We start from the raw sequence: 23,224 nt of genomic DNA on the forward strand, positions 1-23,224 counted from the left end.
CAGAAGTTTACATACACTCAATTAGTATTTGGTAGCATTGCCTTTAAATTGTTTAACTTGGGTCAAACGTTTCGGGTAGCCTTCCACAAGCTTCCCACAATAAGTTGGGTGAATTTTGGCCCATTCCTCCTGACAGAGCTGGTGTAACTGAGTCAGGTTTGTAGGCCTCCTCGCTCGCACACGCTTTTTCAGTTCTGCCCACACATCTTCTATAGGATTGAGGTCAGGGCTTTGTGATGACCACTCCAATACCTTGACTTTGTTGTCCTTAAGCCATTTTGCCACAACTTTGGAAGTTTGCTTGGGGTCATTGTCCATTTGGAAGACCCATTTGCGACCAAGCTTTAACTTCCTGACTGATGTCTTGAGATGTTGCTTCAATATATCCAAATAATTTTCCTTCCTCATGATGCCATCTATTTTGTGAAGTGCACCAGGCCCTCCTGCAGCAAAGCACCCACACAGCATGATGCTGCCACCCCGTACTTCACGGTTGGGATGGTGTTCTTCGGCTTGCAAGCCTTCCCCTTTTTCCTCCAAACATAACGATGGTCATTATGGACAAACAGTTCTATTTTTGTTTCATCAGACCAGAGGACATTTCTCCAAAAAGTACGATCTTTGTCCCCATGTGCAGTTGCAAACCGTAGTCCGGCTTTTTTATGGCGGTTTTGGAGCAGTGGCTTCTTCCTTGCTGAGCGGTCTTTCAGGTTATGTTGATATAGGACTAATTTTTACTGTGGATATAGATAATGTTATACCTGTTTCCTCCAGCATCTTCACAAGGTCATTTGCTGTTGTTCTGGGATTGATTTGCACTTTTCGCACCAAAGTGCGTTCATCTCTAGGAGACAAAACGCGTCTCCTTCCTGAGTGGTATGACGGCTGCGTGGTCCCATGGTGTTTATACTTGCGTACTATTGTTTGTACAGATGAACGTGGTACCTTCAAGCGTTTGGAAATTGCTCCCAAGGGTGAACCAGACTTGTAGAGGTCTACAATTTTCTTGCTGAGGTCTTGGCTAATTTCTTCTGATTTTCCCATGATGTCAAGCAAAGAGGCACTGAGTTTGAAGGTAGGCCTTGAAATATATCCACAGGTTCACCTCCAATTGACTCAAATAATGTCAATTAGCCTATCAGAAGCTTCTAAACCATGACATAATTTTCCTGAATTTTCCAAGCTGTTTAAAGGCACAGTCAACTTCGTGTATGTAAACTTCTGAATTATAAGTGAAGTAATCTGTCTGTAAACAATTGTTGGAAAAATTACTTGTGTCATGCACAAAGTAGATGTCCTAACCGACTTGCCAAAACTATAGTTTGTTAACAAGAAATTTGTGGAGTGGTTGAAAAACGAATTTTAATGACTCCAACCTAAGTGTATGTAAACCTCCGACTTCAACTGTATTTTGATTTGTTTAACACTTTTTTGGTTACTACATGATTCCATATGTGTTATTTCTTAGTTTTGAAGTCTTCACTTTTATTCTACAATGTAGAAAATAGTAAAAATAAATGAGTAGGTGTGTCCAAACTTTTGACTGGTACTGTATATCCATTCCTTTACAGTTTTTCCCCCTTGTTCGACAGGGATTTACACATCGTTGCATCAGATATTATCAAACTGATGTTTGTTTTTCTCGTTCCCTTATGTTGATATTAATGCTTGTTTTGCCAACTATGACAAAAGAGGGAGTGTTTTAGATGACCTTTATTTGTGACAGATGTTTTCAGTTCCCTAGGCCAATGGTAACATGTCTGTGTATGTATGTTCTGTGTAGCTTTTTCCCTATACTATGTCACTTTTTGGAAAAGGTCAAACACACACCTTGTTCTGACCTGGACTGAAAGAACTCTCCTAAGGTGGTTGGTGTAGTTTGTTAGTCATTGAATACCTACGTAACGCAAAGGCCTAGGAATGAGGAGGCACATGCAAACTCATATTTACACACACACACACACACACAGACAGACACATGCGATCTGTGACAGCACCTGGCAGAGTCATGCTCCTCTCTCTCTTTCATCTGCTCTCAGGAAACTGGAAAAATAACTGGGAGCGAAAGGTGTATGTGCCAGGATGCAAGACACCTAATGTTGTAGGTCTATAGGACTAGAAGAAGCCTGTCCAGTAGACCTAATGTTGTGGGTCTACTAGGCCCTAGGACAAGCCTGCACATCTCGGTGGAACACTTTATCCGTTTGGAGCTCAGACCGGTTCCACCTAGCCTCATCATGAGCAATAATCTTCTATGTGTCACTTCCTAGTGTAACTAGGCTAACCATTACAGACACAGCCCGAGGCTGCAGAGCTGGTGTGAGGAAGGCCTACACTCTTAGAAAAAAGGGTGCTATCTAGAAGCGGCTGTCCACATAGGAGAACCCTTTGAAGTAGTGTTGTCACGATACCAGGCCAACTATCATGATACCGCGGTACAAACATTCTGAGTGGCCTAGCGTCCTGTTCGCCCGGTCCCACCGACGCTTGTTCCTGTTTTCTAAATGTTATGTGCATGTGCTACACAAAAAAACATGTCACTGATATTCACACTTCTAACCAGTACAACACATAGAATTTAACTTCACACTGTTCACTGTATAATAGATACTGAATAGAATGGCTGATTTGCTCATATTTGCAAAGGCCTACCTGTGATTTGGCTGGAGGAATGGGAGGAAGGAATATACATGAAGAGTGATCTGCATGTCACTGTGGCAGTAAGGGGAAAACACTGCATGAAACCCTCTTTACTCTTCAGTAAGCACACAAACGCACACACTCTTCCTCACACACTCTCTCTGTTTCCCTCTCATACTTACACCACACTCTCTCTCTCTCTCTCTCTCCCACAAACACATACACACTGCTCCCAACTTTAAAAACGTTAGGCACCAAACATAATTTAAGAAATAAATTGATTTTTGATATAGTTTAGGCCTATATGAATCCTACCTTTGAAGCGCTTGTCATGAGTAGCAGACCGTTTCCCTTTCTTCCTGTGCCAATCAAATTAGCCTAGACCTACTGTCAAGTTACCAGGTGGTTAGCTAGCTAGGTAACATGGCTGAACAACATTGTTTGTTATCAAACCAATAATTAGTGACCCGGGATATATATAATATATATAATTTAAAAGGGCCCGCGACATGGTTTGTGAAATTATATCAAATGTGCTTGAAATCGCGCAGGAAGAAAAAAGGTAGCTCTGGTAATATGAGTCATATATATTTTTTGCCGTTTTGAGCTAGAGACAAGTCGTTTTCATTGCTGTAAAGCTGCAAGCATGCCTGTTGCGAATCTGTTTCCCCTCTCTGGCACTGATGGGTGACAGCGAACTTGCAAAGCCTACTCAGACTGCCCTGTGGTCTTATACCAGGGAGGGAATATACAATGTATCAAACTATGCTCACTCTGCTCCAATGTATAAAATGTACAAAATGTAACAGAAGACTTATCAGGGACTGCATCACCACTCGCCATCACGGCTAAATTATAAATAAAAAACTGATGGAGGAAAAGATGCGCAGGAGGAGTGGAAGGAGAGAAGCAGGTGAGTGATGGGTGGAAGGGGATGCAGCTGGCAGGTTACAGCTGCCACGTGATATGCGCATGAAAGTGAAGTGGACATTATTGGACTGGCGCAAACAAGAGAATAGTTGCTGTTGCTTAAATTTTTTTACTGAATTTATTTAAAAAACTGACTTTATAAACATTTTATAAGATTCGCCAGCTGGTTTTTTAGATCGGTAGGGCTGAAAAATATGGTAGTATCATATGAAACGGTACTATGGTATTCAAAAATGTGGGTATCATAAGGATCATGACGTTTTCGTACTGTGATATTACCGTGGTTCCAATATACCGTGCAACACTACTTTGAATAACCTTTGTTGGTTCCAGGTAGAACCAATTTGGGTTTCATGTAGAACCCTCTGTGGAAAGGGTTCTACATGGAACCCAAAACGGTTCTACTTGGAACCAAAAGGGGTTCTTCAATTCCGGTCCTGGAGGGCCGAAACACCTCTGTTTTTCATCCTCTCCTTCTAATCAGGGGCTAATTCAGACCTGGGACACCAGGTGAGTGCAATTAACTACCAGGTAGAAATAAAAAACAGAAGTGTTTTGGCCCTCCAGGACCGGAATTGAAGAACCCTGTCCTATGGGGACAGCCGAAGAACCCTTTTAGGTTCTAGATAGCACAGTTTTTTTCTAAGAGTGTAGTAGAACAACAAACATTTAAATGATTAAGTTACAACATACAAATCAAATGATGAAAAGTCCAATATGTTTGAAGAGAAGTGTGTTAGGGCTGCACGATATGGGCAAAATATTTGTATAATTTTACTAAATTGCAATTGCGATTTGACTTGCAATATACAGTGCATTCGGAAAGTATTCAGACCCCTTGTCTTTTTCCATATTTTGTTACGTTATAGACTTATTCTAAAATTGATTAAAAATAATGTATTTTCTCATCAATATACACACAATACCCCATAATCACAAAGTGAAAACAGGTTTTTAGAAATTTTAGCAAATGTATTTAAAATAAAAAACATACCTTATTTACATAAGTATTTAGACCCTTTGCTATGAGACTCGAAATTGAGCTCAGGTGCATCCTGGTTCCATTGATCATCCTTGAGATGTTTCTACAACTTGATTGGAGTCCACCTGTGGTAAAATTTAACCCATTTTAGAATAAGGCTGTAACGTAACAAAATGTGGAAAAAGTCAAGGGGTCTGAATACTTTTCGAATGCACTCTATATATCAAAACACTCGGGTGATCTGTTGGAATCATAGAAATATAATTATTTATATTAAAAAGCAAAGTGGAAAGCAGCATCCTTTTTGTTTGGAATAATCTGATCACTGCATTTGACCTAACAGAACAGCATGCAAACGTATAGTGAATCTAACAGCGAGGAGGAGGAACTGCGCTGCTTGATTGACATGCTTGGTGTGTGTGGGAAGCAGCCGCAAGAGGAGCAAAGACTGGAGTAAACTATAAAAATGGACGTTTCACACGGCTGAGTGGAGTTTCAAAATATTGCATGCGATGTGGATCTCTTGCGATATGGATATTGCACATTGTAATATTGCAATTTTGAATGAGAATTAGATTAATTGTGCAACCCTAACATCCAAACAAGTGTTAAAATGCGACAATTCTAAAGCTTCCCAGAGCTTTTGTGTTTAGTCTGAAAAAGACCAAGCCAGACAACCAGATATGCTGATTTAGCTTTCTGAGAAGAAACACAAGCAGCATCTTTTGAGAAGAGCTCTGCGTATTATTTCCTCTTTCTTACTTCCTGTTCTTCTTCAGACTTCTGCCGACCTGATACAGCTAACTGCTGCTTGACATAGTGTGTCAGATCACAGCCAAGGCCTTATTATTAGTTCCCTCAGAATGTACTAGTGTAGTCCAGTGGATTTGCCCCAGGTCACCCTGCCCTGTGCCTTTTCTCAGTGGACTTTGATCCGACTAAGGCCTACAGGGCTTGTCAGTCAGCTCAGGGGCAGGGTAAGGGGGCCCGCCGCCTTAAGCCCACCTAGTACACTTAAGGACAAAACACTGCTGTGCTAGGTTCTTTGAAAAACATGTCAAATGCTTCACTCAAAACCTGCGATCATAGCCGTACATTGAGGTTTTGCAGCACAGAAAAATAAAATATAAACATTTACTCAATATTTCCTAGTTATGAGAGGCTTCAGCATAGATCAAGTCCTCCATAAATCAGAGGTGTTACGGTACACAGCACCAGTCTGTTTCATGTCATACTGGAATGTTGTTCTTAGAAACCTGGCCTGTTTGGTCAACTTTGCTGAAGGCCTATATATACATTAGCTAGTACCGTGTGAGTTGAAGCCTTTTGCTTTTGAAAATTCTAGCCCCATACAAGGCCACAGGGTTAGGAGGGCTTAAATATTGTTGTTTCTATCACACACACACACACACACACACACACACACACACACACATACACACACATACACACACACTACCAGTCAAACGTTTTAGAACACCTACTCATTCAAGGGTTTTTCTTTATTCTTTTTATTTTTTTTTACAATTTTCTACATTGTAGAATAATAGTGAAGACATCAACACTATGAAATAACACATATGGAATCATGTAGTAACCAAAAAAGTGTTAAACAAATCAAACTATATTTTATATTTGAGATTCTTCAAATAGCCACCCTTTGCCTTGATGACAGCTTTGCACACTCTTGGCATTCTCTCAACCAGCTTCATGAGGTAGCCACCTGGAATGCATTTCAATTAACAGGTGTGCCTTCTTAAAATAATGTAGTTCCTTCTTAATGCGTTTGAGCATATCAGTTGTGTTGTGACAAGGTAGGGGGTATTCAGAAGATAGCCCTATTTGGTAAAAGACCAAGTCCATATTATGGCAAGAACAGCTCAAATAAGTAAAGAGAAACAACAGTCCATCATTACTTTAAGACATGATGGTCAGTCAATACGGAACATTTCAAGAACTTTGAAAGTTTCTTCAAGTGCAGTCGCAAAAACCATCAAGCGCTATGATGAAACTGTCTCTCATGAGGACCGCCATGATGAAACTGGCTCTCATGAGGACCGCCACAGGAATTGAAGACCCCGAGTTACCTCTGCTGCAGAGGATAAGTTCATTAGAGTTACCAGCCTCAGAGATTGCAGGCTAAATAAATGCTTCACAGAGTTCAAGTAACAGACTGTTCTCAACATGAACTGTTCAGAGGAGACTGTGAATCAGGCCTTCATGGTTGAATTGCTGCAAAGAAACTACTACTAAAGGACACCAATAAGAAGAAGAGACTTGCTTGGGCCAAGAAACAAGAGCAATGGACATTAGACCGGTGGAAATCTGTCCTTTGGTCTGGAGTCCAAATTTGAGATTTTTGGTTCCAACCGCCGTGTCTTTGTGAGACGCGGTGTGGGTGAACGGATAATCTCTGCATGTGTATTTCCCACCGAAAAGCATGGAGGTGTGGGGGTGCTTTGCTGGTAACACTTTCTGTGATTTTATTTAGAATTCAAGGCACACTTAACCAGCATGGCTACCACAGCATTCTGCATCGATACGCCATCCAATCTGGTTTGGGCTTAGTGGGTCTATCATTTGTTGTTCAACAGGACAATGACATAACACACCTCCAGGCTGTGTAAGGGCTATTTTACCAAGAAGGAGAGTGATGGAGTGCTGCATCAGATGACCTGGCCTCCACAATCCCCACACCTCAACCAAATTCAGATCTTGGGATGAGTCGGACGGCGAGTGAAGGAAAAGCAGCCATCAAGTGCTCAGCATCTGTTGGAACTCCTTCAAGACTGTTGGAAAAGCATTCCAGGTGAATCTGGTTGAGAGAATGCCAAGAGTGTGCAAAGCTATTATCAAGGCAAAGGGTGGCTATTTGAAGAATCTCAAATATTAAATATATGTTGATGTTTTTTTAACACTATTTTGGTTACTACATGATTCCATATGTGTTATTTCATAGTTTTGATGTCTTCACTATTATTCTATAATGTAGAACATAGTAAAAATAAAGAAAAACCCTTGAATGAGTAGGTGTTATAAAACTTTTGACCAGTAGTGTACAGTCGTGGTCAAATGTTTTGAGAATGACACAAGTAAGTATTGGTCTTCACAAAGTTCGCTGCTTCAGTGTTATGAGATATTTTTGTCAGATGTTACTATGGTATACTGAAGTATAATTGCAAGCATTCCATTAAGTGTTAAAGGCTTTTATTGACAATTACATTAAGTTTATGCAAATAGTCATTATTTGCAGTGTTGAATCTTCTTTTTCAAGACCTCTGCAATCAGCCCTGGCATGCTGTCAATTAACTTCTGGGCCACATCCTGACTGTTGGCAGCCCAGTCTTGCATAATCAATGCTTGGAGTTTGTCAAAATTTGTGTGTTTTTGTTTGTCCACCCGCCTCTTGAGGATTGACCACAAGTTCTCAATGGGATTAAGGTCTGGGGAGTTTCCTGGCCATGGACCCATAATGTCGATGTTTTGTTCCCCGAGCCACTTAGTTATCACTTTTGCCTTATGGCAAGGTGCTCCATCATGCTGGAAAAGGCAATGGTCGTCACCAAACTGTTCTTGGAAGGTTGGGAGAAGTTGCTCTCGGAGGATGTGTTGGTACCATTCTTTATTCATGTCTGTGTTCTTAGGCAAAATTGTGAGTGATCCCACTCCCTTGGCTGAGAAGCAACCCCACACATGAATGGTCTCAGGATGCTTTACTGTTGGCATGACACAGGACTGATGGTAGCGCTCACCTTGTCTTTTCCAGACAAGGTGTTTTCCAGATGCCCCAAACAATCGGATAGGGGATTTATCAAAGAAAATGACTTTACCCCAGTCCTCAGCAGTCCAATCCCTGTACCTTTTGCAGAATATCAGTCTGTCCCTGCTGTTTTTCCTGGGAGAGAAGTGGCTTCTTTGCTGCCCTTCTTGACACCAGGCCATCCTCCAAAAGTCTTCGCCTCACTGTGCGTGCAGATGCACTCACACCTGCCTGCTGCCATTCCTGAGCAAGCTCTGCACTGGTGGTGCCCCGATCCCACAGCTGAATCAACTTTAGGAGACTGTCCTGGCGCTTGCTGGACTTTCTTGGGTGCCCTGACGCCTTCTTCACAACAATTGAACCTCTCTCCTTGAAGTTCTTGATGATCCGATAAATGGTTGATTTAGGTGCAATCTTACTAGCAGCAATATCCTTGCCTGTGAAGCCCTTTTTGTGCAAAGCAATGATGACTGCACGTGTTTCCTTGCAGGTAACCATGGTTAACAGAGGAAGAACAATGATTTCAATCACCACCCTCCTTTTAAAGCTTCCAGTCTGTTATTCTAACTCAATCAGCATTACAGAGTGATCTCCAGCCTTGTCCTCGTCAACACTCACACCTGTATTAACGAGAGAATCACTGACATGACGGCAGCTGGTCCTTTTGTGGCAGGGCTGAAATGCAGTGGAAATGTTTTTTGGGGATTTAATTCATTTTCATGGCAAAGAGGGACTTTGCAAGTAATTTCAATTTATCTGCTCACTCTTCATGACATTCTGGAGTATATGCAAATTGCCATCATCAAAACTGAGGCAGCCGACTTTGTGAAAATTAGTATTTGTGTCATTCTCAAAACTTTTGACCACGACTGTACACACACACCAGACAGTGTTGCTAGACCAAACACACAGCCCTTGACCCAGATCCTCAGGTCCCAGTGAGCCTGGAGAGAGCCTTGTGTGTGTGTGTGTGTGTGAGGTATTTTTATCAGGTTTTGCCTCACCGTGAGGGAGGACTGGCTGGGCTTCTCCAAGGGTAACCAAGTCAACCTGCAGTCTCTGACAACAACACAGTGACATTGTTGTCTCAGTCTGCATCCTCACAAATTGCCTCTAGAAAAGAGATTGTGGGGATTGCTTCTGACTGTACAGAATGTGAAGGTGGATTGGCATAGTAATCTGATCAGTTGTGAATAGATTATAAAGCACAAACGTATTGGACTGGATCAGGCATTGTCTTTTGAGAGCCTCCTCAATTAAAATGTCTCTCTCTCCCCCCTCCAGTAGAGAGGTCCAAACCCCAGCTGCAGGTGCGTAACTCGGGAGCCATCCGGCGGACTTCCTCCCTGGGTACCATCACTGGCCCCTACCTCACTGGCCAGTGGCCTCGCAACCACCATGTGCACTACCCCTCGTGCATGAAAGATAAATCAACTCAGGTAGGGGCCTCCTCACTTCCAGTCCCCCTACCCTACCCTTCATGTTTCACGCTTTGTTCGGTCCCCCTACAGAGATTAATGCATGTGGCATTTAATTCAACAAGAAAGAACTGACGATATTCCAGCTAGAAGAAACTAGATTTTTTGTTATCTCTGGTTTATTGATTGCTCTGGTTTGCTGATCTGCAGAGTTTGATCTGCAAAGCATGCTAGTTTTGAACTAGCACACTGAGGTGAAGGACAGGTAGGATCTTAATTTTACATACTGTGCCTTCGGAAAGTATTAACACCCCTTGACTTTTTCCACATTTTGTTAGGTTACAGACTTATTCAAACATTTATTAAATAGTTTTTTCCCCTCATCAATCTACACACTATTTTCAGGTCTCTCCAGAGATGTTAGATTGGGTTCAAGTCCGGGCTCTGGCTGGGCCACTCAAGGACATTCAGTCTGAGGTCCTGAGTGCTCTGGAGCAGGTTTTCATCAAGGATCTCTCTGTACTTGGCTCCGTTCATCTTTGCCTCGATCCTGCCGCTGAAAAACACCCCCACAGCATGATGCTGCCACCACCATGCGTCACCATAGGAATGGTGCCAGGTTTCCTCCAGACGTGATGATGCTTGGTATTCAGGCCAAAGCGTTAAATCTTGGTTTCATCAGACCAGAGAATCTTGTTTCTCATGGTCTGAGAGTCCTTTAGGTGCCTTTTGGCAATCTCCAAGTGGGCCGTCATGTGCCTTTTACTGAGGAATGGCTTCCATCTGGCCACTCTACCATAAAGGCCTGATTGGTGGAGTGCTGCAGAGATGGTTGTCCTTCTGGAAGGTTCTCCAATCTCCACAGAGGAACTCTAGAGCTATGTGAGAGTGACCATCAGGTTCTTGGTCACTTCCCTGACCAAGGCCCTTCTCCCCCGATTGCTTAGTTTGGCCGGGCAGCCAGCTCTAGGAAGAGTCTTGGTGGTTCCAAACCTCTTCCATTTAAGAATGATGGAGGCCACTGTGTTCTTGGGGACCTTCAATGCTGCAGAATTTTTTTGGTACCCTTCCCCAGATCTGTGCCTCGACACAATTATGTCTCGGCGCTCTACAGACAATTCCTTCGACCTTTGTTTGTGCTCTGACATGCACTGTCAACTGTGGGACCTTGTATAGACAGGTGTGTGCCTTTCCAAATCATGTCCAATCAATTGAATTTAATACTGGTGGACTCCAATCAAGTTGTAGAAACATTTTAAGGGTGATCAATGGAAAGAGGATGCACCTGAACTCAATTTAGAGTCTCATAGCAAAGGGTCTGAATACTTATGTAAATAAGGTATTTCTGTTTTTTATATTTTTATAAATGTGCCAACATTTCTATAAAAAACTGTTTTCTATTTTAGAATAAGGCTGTAACGTAACAAAATGTGGAAAAAGTCAAGGGGTCTGAATACTTTCCGAAGGCACTTTATATTGTCACAGCAAAATAATCCTGCAGCAACAGGATTTGAACATTTAGACCACAATGTTTATTAATCTGTGGTTAGGCTATGAGCTTGCCGGAAATTTCGCAGCAACAAAAGTGATCAAATTAACATCACCGTAGGGAAGTGGGCTCTTTCAAGTTACTAGTGGCAGTCCAGTTTGTACAGTACTCAGTCACTGATTCACTTACCCACACAGATATGAATTAGCCTCTGTTGCCCTCTTTCACTGGTCTACACACCCTGTTTCCACCAGTCACTTTGACGTTTACCACCTACGCATCTGTGGGCCTGTCTAGCCTTACTATAGATTAACTAGCCTGGCTCTCTGTATTAACCTGCCTGACATTCTTTGTATTGACCAAGTAGGCCCTGGGCGTCATGGCAGCACATAGGTGTCATTGTGGAGAACATGTGAGCGCCTGTCTGTCTGTGTGACACACTGCTTCTGCTTGTCAGAGGAAGTCAACTGTTTGTACTGTACCACGTTGCTGCCAATCCAGCTGCGGCTGGAATTTTCCCTTCCTCCTCCTTGTCATTCTCCTCCTCCTCTTTCTCCTTCTTCCACTCCTCAACTTTTCCTCGTTCTATTCTGTAATTCTCACCCATTGGGTCTGTGACCTAGAATGTTCTCCTCCTCCCCCTTGTCTTCCTCCTCGACTTCCTGGTCCTATTCTGTACCGTGCTGTGACCTGCAACCCCCACACCATCCTTCCACGTTATGACAGACATGCCCAAACACATAGCACTAAGATTATGCCGAGAGCAAGAAGTATTTGTATTTATTATGGATCCCCATTAGTTGCTGCCAAGGCAGCAGCAACTCTTCCTGGGGTCCAGCAAATTTAAGGCAGTTATACATTTTAAAAGCATTACAATACATTCATAACAGATTTCACAACATATTAAGTTTGTGCCCTCAGGCCTCTACTCTACTACCACATATCTATAACACAAAATCCATGTGTGTATAGTGCGTATGTTATTGTGTGTTTGTATGCATGTGTCTATGTTTGTGTTGCTTCACAGTCCCCGCTGTTCCATAGGGTGTATTTGTATCTGTTTTTAAATCAAATTTTACTGCTGGCATGAGTTACTTGATGTGGAATAGAGTTCCATGTAGTCATGGCTCTATGTAGTACTGTGCGCCTCCCATAATCTGTTCTTGACTTGGGGACTGTGAAGAGACCTCTGATGGCATGTCTTGTGGGGTATGAATCGGTTCATTCAACATGTCAATACCTCTCATATACAAGTAGTGATGAAGTCAATCTCTCCTCCACTTTGAGCCAGGAGAGATTGACATGCATATTATTAATGTTAGCTCTCTGTGTACATCCAAGGGCCAGCCGTGATGCCCTGTTCTGAGCCAATTGCAATTTTCTTAAGTCCCTCTTTGTGGCACCTGACCACACGACTAAACAGTAGTCCAGGTGCGACAAAACTAGGGCCTGTAGGACCTGCCTTGTTGATAGTGCTGTTAAGAATGCAGAGCAGCGCTTTATTATAGACAGACTTCTCCCCATCCTAGCTACTGTTGTATCAATATATTTTGACCATGACAGATTACAATCCAGGGTTACTACAACATTTACATTTACATTTACGTCATTTAGCAGACGCTCTTATCCAAAGCAGTTTAGTCTCCTCAAATTAATCAATTACCATATTATTCATTACAAGATTTAGTTGAGGTTTAGGGTTTAGTGAATAATTTGTCCCAAATACAATGTTTTTAGTTTTTGAAATATTTAGCACTAACTTATTCCTTGCCACCCATTCTGAAACTAACTGCAGCTCTTTGTTAAGTGTTGCTGTCATTTCAGTCACTGTGGTAGCTGACGCGTATAGTGTTGTCATCCGCATACATAGACACACTGCCAGTGGCATGTCGTTAGTAAAGATTGAAAAAAGTAAGGGGCCTAGACAGCTGCCCTGGGGAATTCCTTATTCTACATGGAAATTGTTATAGAACACCCTCTGTGTTCTGTTAGACAGGTAATAGACTATGATCGACAATGTCCAAAGCCGCACTGAAGTCTAACAAAACAGCCTCCACAATCTTTTTATCATCAATTTCTCTCAGCCAATCATCAGTCATTTGTGTCAAGTGCTGTGCTTGTTGAATGTCCTTCCCTATAAGCGTGCTGAAAGTCTGTTGTCAATGGATCTGGTCAAACACCATTTTTTCCAAAAGTTTACAAATGTTTGGTAACAGGCTGATTGGTCGGCTATTTGAGCCAGTAAAGGGGGCTTTATTATCAGGTAGGGGAATAACTTTTGCTTCCCTCCAGGCCTGAGGGCAGACACTTTCTAGTAGGCTTAAATTGAAGATATTGCAAATAGGATTGCTCAGTAATTTTCCATCCAAGTTGTCACACCCCAGTGGCTTGTCATTGTTGATAGACAACAATAATTTTTTCACCTCTTCCACACTTACTTTACGGAATTCAAAATTACAATGCTTGTCTTTCATAATTTGATCAGATATACTTGGATGTGTAGTGTCAGCGTTTGTTGCTGGCAGGTCATGCCTAAGTTTTATAATCTTGCCAATGAAAAAATCATTAAAGTACTTGGCAATATCAGTGGGTTTTATTATGAATGAGCCATCTGATTCAATGCATGATGGAGCAGCGTTTGCCTTTTTGTCCAAAATTTAATTTAAGGTGCTCCAAAGCTTTTTACTATCATTCTTTGTACAGCCAGACCTATTTGCTATTTATTTTGCTTCATCCCTCTCAACCATACAGTTTTTCAATTCCTCATCAATCCACAGGGATTTAACAGTTTTTACAGTCATTTTCTTAATGTTAGTGCAGGGTGAGCTGCACACAGTGGACTTCCTGCTAGGGCACACCACCTCAGTGCTAACAGTATAACTCTGGTTCATAGGCATATGATTACTGCATACAATAGCTGTAGGATCAGCAGAGGCATTCAGGGAAGTAAGAGGGACATAAATTAGGTTACTTACATTGTGTCTTCCAATGCCCCTGGGATAATGTATATTTGCTGAAGCATTATGACTCAGCGACACAATGGTAGGGATTAAATGAGCTGGTCTTGGGTCATTGATAAGTCAGTGTCTCAATGCAGCCTTATAATGCTGTGAAAGGATCCTGGAACCCAAATGATTTGGGTGGATCCCATCCTCCTTATAATACAAGCTTTGTTTCCAGAAGGTATAAAATGGTCAATAAATGTTACACCCACAGAGCTGCAATAGTCTTGTAGTCAGTTATGGAGGGCTAAAAGTCTGCTGAACCGTTAAATTCCACGATTTAGGGAGGGCAGAAGGCCAGATATTAGGGGGCATTTGTTGGTGTCAAGTAGTGACCCAATCAGTTCTTTAAAATCCATCTTTAGCTGTTCCGAGCTGCCCTTCATAATGTCATTCGACCTCACATGAACCATGACAGTATCAGCCCCCGATGACCTCCTACATCCTGTTTTTACTGCTCGGCAACCAGGGCCTAATAACCTCCTCAGCCCATCCAAACGCCATATTGCTAGATCATCTCAAAAACCATATTACTGCGGAGTCAACCTGACAGCCGGTTTACTGTATGAATCAACCTGACAGCCGGTTTACTGTATGAATCAACCTGACAGCCGGTTTACTGTATGAATCAACCTGACAGCCGGTTTACTGTATGAATCAACCTGACAGCCGGTTTACTGAATGAATCAACCTGACAGCCGGTTTACTGTATGAATCAACCTGACAGCCGGTTTACTGTATGAATCAACCTGACAGCCGGTTTACTGTATGAATCAACCTGACAGCCGGTTTACTGAATGAATCAACCTGACAGCCGGTTTACTGTATGAATCAACCTGACAGCCGGTTTACTGTATGAATCAACCTGACAGCCGGTTTACTGTATGAATCAACCTGACAGCCGGTTTACTGTATGAATCAACCCGTCCATTCCACTTTTCCTTCACTTCAGCTCTTTGTCCACATGCATGGAAAAATCTGCCATATCCACATGTGCAGTACGGACCTGCTCTCGTCCTCGGCATCGGATCAAGGTTTATCCATGGCTTGTGCCATAAAGACACCTTTCATATGCCGAACAGTCCGAACCCTAACCAACGGAAAACCTGGAATTTCCCTTTGGAGTGTTTGTTCATTGACAGAACACATGCAGGGCAGGGATCGGTATGCGGTCACACATGGTCCATTGTAAGAGGAGAGGATATGGTGTGTCTGTGTGCGTGTGTGTGTGTAACTCTCTCTGTGTGTGTACTCCCCCTCCTCTTCTCTTTAAAGAGGAGATGAAAAAGGCTATGTTCAAAGCTTTCTCTCTCTATTTCCTGCCTGGCTTGGTGATGGTGTTGAACTGATTACAGAAGACAACCTTTGAAATGTGAAGTCTCCACAGATTAATAGAATAACTCAGCTCACCATTTTACAATATTTACTACCGCTTCCAGCTACAGCACTGGCCTAGCACTTCCATTGGCCCTTACAGTGTATATTCTCGGATGCTTTGATGAAGGCATAACTGCCAAAAATAAAAAGGTGAAATGAGGTGACGTATTCTACACAAAAAAACAAACCATTTTGGAGAGCCGCCATTTCCCAATGTTCTTGAACTTGGGATTTCATTCTGTCTCTCTCGCTCTGTCTTTCTTTATTCCCTCTCTCTTTCTTTATTCACTCTCTTTGCCCTCTTGAAAGCAGACACACAGAGCTAGGACTATTCTTTGTCACAGCACACACTCTATTTAATCCCTGTCTGATGCCTGCCATGTGTTGAAAGAGCCTGGCAATATACAAGATGGCACTGACAGACATGGTCGCCCTGTTTCTAGCTCCTAGCCAACTTTGCAGTATATATGTTTTTTGTGTTATTTCTTACATTATTAGCTCCGAACATTTCTTGCATTATTACATAACATCCGAAAATAACTTTGGGATATTACGTCCACAGTCACTCATCAGAAATTCGACTTCCCTGCCTCGAGGCAGTTCCATTCATCCCGGGGGCTGCTCCAAGACACCGTCGCCTGAGAAGAGGAGTGGGCTCCTAGTCAGACTCAGGATGCGTGCATACCATCCACCGCTTCCAAGTATATTACTCGCTAACGTTCAGTCCCTGGACAATAGACAAGCTCAGGGCGAGGATCTCATTCCAGCGAGACATCAGGGACTGCAACATACTCTGTTTTATGGAATCATGGCTCTCTCCGGATATACTGTCCCCATTCATTCAGCCAGCAGGGTTCTTCACGCATTGCGTGGACAGGAAGAAATAACTCTCTGGGAAAAAGAAAGGTGGAGTTGTATCTTTCATAATTAGCTACTCATGGTGTGATTGTGGTAACGTACAGGAACTCAAGTCCTTTTGTTCTCCCGATCTGAAATACCTCACCATCAAATGCCGACCGCATTACCTCCTGAGAGGTAATCATCGTCACAGCCATGTATATTCCCCCCAAGCCTACACCGTGACGTCTCTCAAGGAACTACACTGAAATTTGTGCAAACTGGAAACTGCATATCCTGAGGCTGCATTTATTGTAGCTGGGTACTTTATTAAGGCAAACGCTACCGAAGTTCTACACTACATGACCAAAAGTATGTGGACACTTGCTCGTCGAACATTTCATTCCAAAATCATTGACATTAATATGGAGTTGGTCCCCCCTTTGCTGCTATAACAGCCTCCAATCGTCTGGGAAGGCTTTCCACTAGATGTTGGAACATTGATGCGGGGACTTGCTTCCATTCAGCCACGAGCATTAGTGAGGTCGGGCACTGATGTTGGGCGATTAGGCCTGGCTCGCAGTCAGTGTTCCAATTCATCCCAAAGGTGTTAGATGGGGTTGAGGTCAGGGCTCTGTGCAGGCCAGTCAAGTTATTCCACACCGATCTCGACAAACCATTTCTGTATGGACCTCGCTTTGTGCACAGGAGCATTGTCATACTGAAACAGGAAAGGGCCTTCCCCAAACTGTTGCCACAAAGTTGGAAGCACAGAATCATCTAGAATGTCATTGTATGCTGTAACGTTAAGATTTCCCTTCACTGGAACTAAGGGGCCTAGCCCGAACCATGAAAAACCTCCCCAGATAATTATTGCTCCTCCACCAAACTTTACAGTTGGTACTATGCATTTGGGCAGGTAGCGTTGTCCTGGCATCCGCCAAACCCAGATTTGTCCAGATGGTGAAGCGTGATTCATCACTCGAGAACGTGTTTCCACTGCTCCAGAGTCCAATGGCGGCGAGCTTTACACCACTCCAGCATACGCTTGGCATAGTGCTTGGTGATCTTAGGCTTGTGTGCAGCTGCTCGGCCATGGAAACCCATTTCATGAAGCTCCCGACGAACAGTTATTGTGCTGACGTTGCTTCAAGAGGCAGTTTGAAACTCAGTAGTGCGTGTGGCCACTGAGGACAGACGATTTTTACGTGCTATGCACATCAGCATTCGGCGGTCCCGATCTGTGAGCTTGTGTGGCCTACCACTTTGCGGCTAAGCCGTTGTTGCTCCTAGACGTTTCTACTTCACAATAACAGCAGTTGACCGGGGCAGCTATAGCAGGGCAGAAATTTGATGAACTGACTTGATAGAAAAGTGGCATCCTATGACGGTGCCACATTAAAAGTCACTGAGCTCTTCAGTAAGGCCATTCTACTGCCAATGTTTGGCTATGGAGATTGCATGGCTGTGTGCTCGATTTTATACACCTGTCAGCAAAGGGTGTGGCTGAAATAGCCGAATCCACTAATTTGAAGGAGTGTCCACCTACTTTTGGATCTATAGTGTATCAACAGATCTCCTGTGCTACTCGCGCATCGAGCACTCTTGACCATTGCTACTCCCCCTTCCAAGACGGCTACAAGGCCCTCCCCTGCCCTCCCTTAGGCAAATCAGATCACACCTCAATTTTGCTCCTCCCCTCCTGTAGGCAGAAACTTAAACAGAAAGTACCCGTGGTAAGGACTGTTCAACATTGGTCTGACCAATCGGAATCTATGCTTCAAGATTGTTTTGATCACGCGTACTAGGAAATAGTCTGAGTTGCCTCTGAGAATAGTATCAACGTATACATTGACTCAGTGACTGAGTTCATCAGGAAGTGCATGAAGGATGTTGTTCCCACTGTGATGATTAGAACTTATCCAAACAAAAAAAACGTGGATTCGTGCAAACCTGAAAGCGTGAACCACCGCATTTAACCACGGCAATGTGACTGGGAACATGGACATGAGACGTATGTGGCAGGGACTCCAGACAATCACGGATTATAAAAGGAAAGCCAGCCATGTCGCGGACACCAACGTCTTGCTCCCGGACACGCTAAACACATTCTTTGCCCGCTTCGAGGAAAACACTGAGCCGCCGACGCGGGCCACCGCCGCTCACGAGGACTGTGAGCTCTCATTCTCCGTGGCATTGTAAGACATTTAAGCGTTTTAACCGTCGCAAGGCTGCCGGCCCAGATGGCATCCCAAGCCGCATCCTCAGAGCATGTGCAGTCCAGCTGGCTGGAGTGTTTACAGACATATTCTATCTCTCCATATCTCAGTCTGTTGTCCCCACTTGCTTCAATATGTCCACCATTGTTCCTGTACCCAAGAAAGCGAAGGTAATTGAAATAAATGACTATCTTTCCGTAGAAGTCACTTCTGTTATCATGAAGTGCTTTGAGGGGCTAGTTAAGGATCATATCACCTCCATCTGTCCTCGACACCCTAGACCAGGATTCCCCAACTGTTGGCCCGTGGATGGTTTTATTTGGCCCCCCAAGTTTTATGAGCAAAAAATAAATACAATTCCCACTCTATGTATGCATGTACAGTTGAAGTCGGAAGTTTACATACACTTAGGTTGGAGTCATTAAAACTCGTTTTTCAACCACTCCACAAATTTAGTTTTAACAAACTATAGTTTTGGCAAGTCGGTTAGAACATCTACTTTGTGCATGACACAAGTAATTCTTCCAACAATTGTTTACAGAAAGATTATTTCACTTATAATTCACTGTATCACAATTCCAGTGGGTCAGAAGTTTACATACACTAAGTTGACGGTGCCTTTAAACAGCTTGGTAAATTCCAGAAAATGATGTCATGGCTTTAGAAGCTTCTGATAGGCTAATTGACATAATTTGAGTCAATTGGAGGTGTACTTGTGGATGTATTTCAAGGCCTACCTTCAAACTCGTGCCTCTTTGCTTGACATCATGGGAAAATCCAAAGAAATCAGCCAAGACCTCAGAAAAAGAATTGTAGACCTCCGCAAGTCTGGTTCATCTTTGGGAGCAATTTCCAAACGCCTGAAGGTACCACGTTCATCTGTACAAACAATAGTACGCAAGTATAAACACCATGGGACCACGCAGCCGTGATAACGCTCAGGAAGGAGACGCGTTCTGTCTCCTAGAGATGAACGTACTTTGATGCGAAAAGTGCAAATCAATCCCAGAACAACTGCAAAGGACCTTGTGAAGATGCTGGAGGAAACAAGTACAAAAGTATCTATATCCACAGTAAAACGAGTCCTATATCGACATAACCTGAAAGGCCACTCAGCAAGGAAGAAGCCACTGCTCCAAAACCGCCATAAAAAAAACAGACTACGGTTTGCAACTACACATGGGGTAGAGCACGGCGCTTGTAATGCCAAGGTAGTGGGTTCGATCCCCGGGACCACCCATACACAAAAAAAAATTTATGCACGCATGACTGTAAGTCGCTTTGGATAAAAGCGTCTGCTAAATGGCATATTATTATTATTATTAAAGATCGTACTTTTTGGAGAAATGTCCTCTGGTCTGATGAAACAAAAATAGAACTATTTGGCCATAATGACCATCGTTATGTTTGAAGTATCTATATCCACAGTAAAACTAGTCCTATATCGACATAACCTGAAAGGCCGCTCAGCAAGGAAGAAGCCACTGCTCCAAAACCGCCATAAAAATGCCAAGACTACGGTTTGCAACTGCACATGGGGACAAAGATCGTACTTTTTGGAGAAATGTCCTCTGGTCTGATGAAACAAAAATAGAACTGTTTGGCCATAATGACCATCGTTATGTTTGAAGGAAAAAGGGGGTTGCTTGCAAGCCGAAGAACACCATCCCAACCGTGAAGCACGGGGGTGGCAGCATCATGCTGTGGGGGTGCTTTGCTGCAGGAGGGACTGGTGCACTTCACAAAATAGATGGCATCATGAGGAAGGAAAATTATGTGGATATATTGAAGCAACATCTCAAGACATCAGTCAGGAAGTTAAAGCTTGGTCACAAATGGGTCTTCTAAATGGACAATGACCCCAAGCATACTTCCAAAGTTGTGGCAAAATGGCTTAAGGACAACAAAGTCAAGGTATTGGAGTTGCCATCACAAAGCCCTGACCTCAGTTACACCAGTTCTGTCAGGAGGAATGGGCCAAAATTCACCCAAATTATTGTGGGAAGCTTATGGAAGGCTACTTGAAACGTTTGACCCAAGTTAAACAATTTAAAGACAATGCTACCAAATACTAATTGAGTGTATGTAAACTTCTGACCCACTGAGAATGTGATGAAATAAATAAAAGCTGAAATAAATAATTCTCTCTACTATTATTCTGACATCTTAAAATAAAGTGGTGATCCTAACTGACCTAAGACAGGTAATTTATACTAGGATTAAATGTCAGGAATTGTGATAAACTGAGTTTAAATGTATTTGGCTAAGGTGTATGTAAACTTCCGACTTCAACTGTATGTATGTATGTATGTATGTATGTACACTACCGTTCAAAAGTTTGGGGTCACTTAGAAATGTCCTTGATTTCGAAAGAAAAGCTAATTTTTTGTCCATTAAAATAATATCAAATTGTTCAGAAATACAGTGTAGACATTGTTAATGTTGTAAATGGCTATTGTAGCTGGAAACTATTGATTTTTAATGGAATATCTACATAGGCGTACAGAGGCCCATTATCAGCAACCATCAGTCCTGTGTTCCAATGACACGTTGTGTTTGCTAATCCAAGTTTATCATTTTAAAAGGCTAATTGATCATTAGAAAACCCTTTTGCAATTATGTTAGCACAGCTGAAAACTGTTGTGCTGATTTAAAGAAGCAATACAACTGGCCTTCTTGAGACTAGTTGAGTATCTGGAGCATCAGCAATTGTGGGTTCGATTACAGGCTCAAAATGGCCAGAAACAAAGAACTTTCTTCTGAAACTCATCAGTCTATTCTTGTTCTGAGAAATGAAGGCTATTCCATGCGAGAAATTGCCAAGAAACTGAAGATCTCGTACAACGCTGTGTACTACTCCCTTCACAGAACAGCGCAAACTGGCTCTAACCAGAATAGAAAGAGGAGTGGGAGTCCCCGGTGCACAACTAAGCAAGAGGACAAATATATTAGAGTGTCTAGTTTGAGAAACAGATGCCTCACAGGTCCTCAACTGGCAGCTTCATTAAATAGTACCTGCAAAACACCAGTCTCAACGTCAACAGTGAAGAGGCGACTCTACTCTTGTCTCTATTATAAGTGGGAATATTTGAGAACAAAGATTTCCAAAAATAAAAATTACTTAGCTGATATCCTGGTGTTTTTACAGTCTTTTATGACCAACAATAATACAAAATAATAGTAATATATAACTTTTTTTGGGTGAATTTTCTTTGTTGCACCTGAGCTCAATTTCGAGTCTCATAGCGAAGGGTCTGAATACTTATGTAAATAAGTTATTTCTGTTTTTTTATTTTTAACACATTTCTAAACATTTCTAAAAACCTGTTTGTGCATTCTCATTATGGGGTATTGTGTGTAGATTGATGTAAAAAATAAATAATTTAATCCATTTAAGAATAAGGCTGTAACGTAACTGTGGAAAAAGTAAAGGGGTCTGAATACTTTCCCAATGCACTAGTCAAGGCTCTTCCTATATAAGTACTGCTGTACACACCTTTTCTATTCATATACTGTTCATTCTGTCTATTTCACACCATTTTATATATATTCCAGACTCTGACATTGCTCGTTCTGATAATTCTTATTTCTTTCTTTTTATTTTGGGGATTTGTGTGTGGCGTTAGGTATTACTGCACTGTTGGAGCTAGAAACATAAGCATTTCGCTGCACCCGCGATAACATATGTGTATGCGACCAGTAACGTTTGAATTACTTTCTTCTCATTTCCTTTTACGCTTGTCTTCCTCCTCCTCTTGTCTTTCTCCTTTTTTCTCTCAGCTCCAGTAGCAGACCAGGGGTAACCAAGGGATGAAACGAGGGCTTCTCTCTCTCTCTCGTTGATATAATTTATTAATCACAGTAGCTGAGCCTGCAGCATTTAGAGGCCTCTCCTTGTTCTATTATGCACTGACACACTCAACAGAGCACTTGTGGCTAGTTGAAGCTCAATTTTAGATATTGTTATACATGATGTATGCACAGCAAGTCATTCATGTCAAACCTACCACTACTGCATGGTAGAGAGACCAAGTTCACATAACTGTCTGAGGTTTTGTGTCGCAATGGCGAATCTGAAATGGCATAGTAGTGCACTGCTTAGGCTGGGGCCAAGGCCCCCTCTCCCAGGCTGCAGTCTTTTATTCTCTACCATGATGATGTTGATGATTGACATGGCGAATGAGAATAAGAGGTTGGTAATTAGATAATGATATTATTGGTTGTTTCCTTGTTGTTTTCAGACACCTGGATGTTGGAGTGAAGAAACAGGAGAGAAGAAGAGCAGACACCAGCGCTCGGCATCTTGGGGCAGCGCCGACCAGCTCAAAGAGGTAAACACTCACTCACGCTTGCGTATGCATGCACGACACACACACACCACACTAATACATGTCATAAGAAACCTTAACCATTCGTAAGAAACTTGCAGCACTTTCCTAATGACCATTGGACCGAGGTGTTCTCAAATCAACAATGACAACATACTGTACAGTAGGCCTCCATGTAAAACTCATTCAATCTGTTATCCTAGCACACTGTGCGTCAGTATCTTGCTGTCATCCTCCTTTAA

At 42.5% G+C, this 23,224-nt stretch overlaps 1 protein-coding gene across 3 annotated transcripts in view; it reads left to right on the top strand.

The window, feature by feature from the left end:
- The window catches only part of LOC121586571 (glucocorticoid-induced transcript 1 protein-like), a 52,077-nt gene that overhangs the window by 8,443 nt on the left and 20,410 nt on the right, over positions 1 to 23,224 (top strand). For 2 of the 3 annotated variants that reach the window (XM_041903357.2, XM_041903358.2), the window contains exons 2-3: positions 9,597 to 9,751; positions 22,896 to 22,985. In XM_041903357.2, the coding sequence (XP_041759291.1) occupies positions 9,597 to 9,751; positions 22,896 to 22,985 (245 nt within the window). The remainder of the gene's footprint in view (positions 1 to 9,596; positions 9,752 to 22,895; positions 22,986 to 23,224) is intronic. The other variant, XM_041903359.2, reaches the window with a different exon arrangement.

Source organism: Coregonus clupeaformis, chromosome 17 (assembly GCF_020615455.1).
Source record: "Coregonus clupeaformis isolate EN_2021a chromosome 17, ASM2061545v1, whole genome shotgun sequence".
Lineage (NCBI taxonomy): Eukaryota > Metazoa > Chordata > Actinopteri > Salmoniformes > Salmonidae > Coregonus > Coregonus clupeaformis.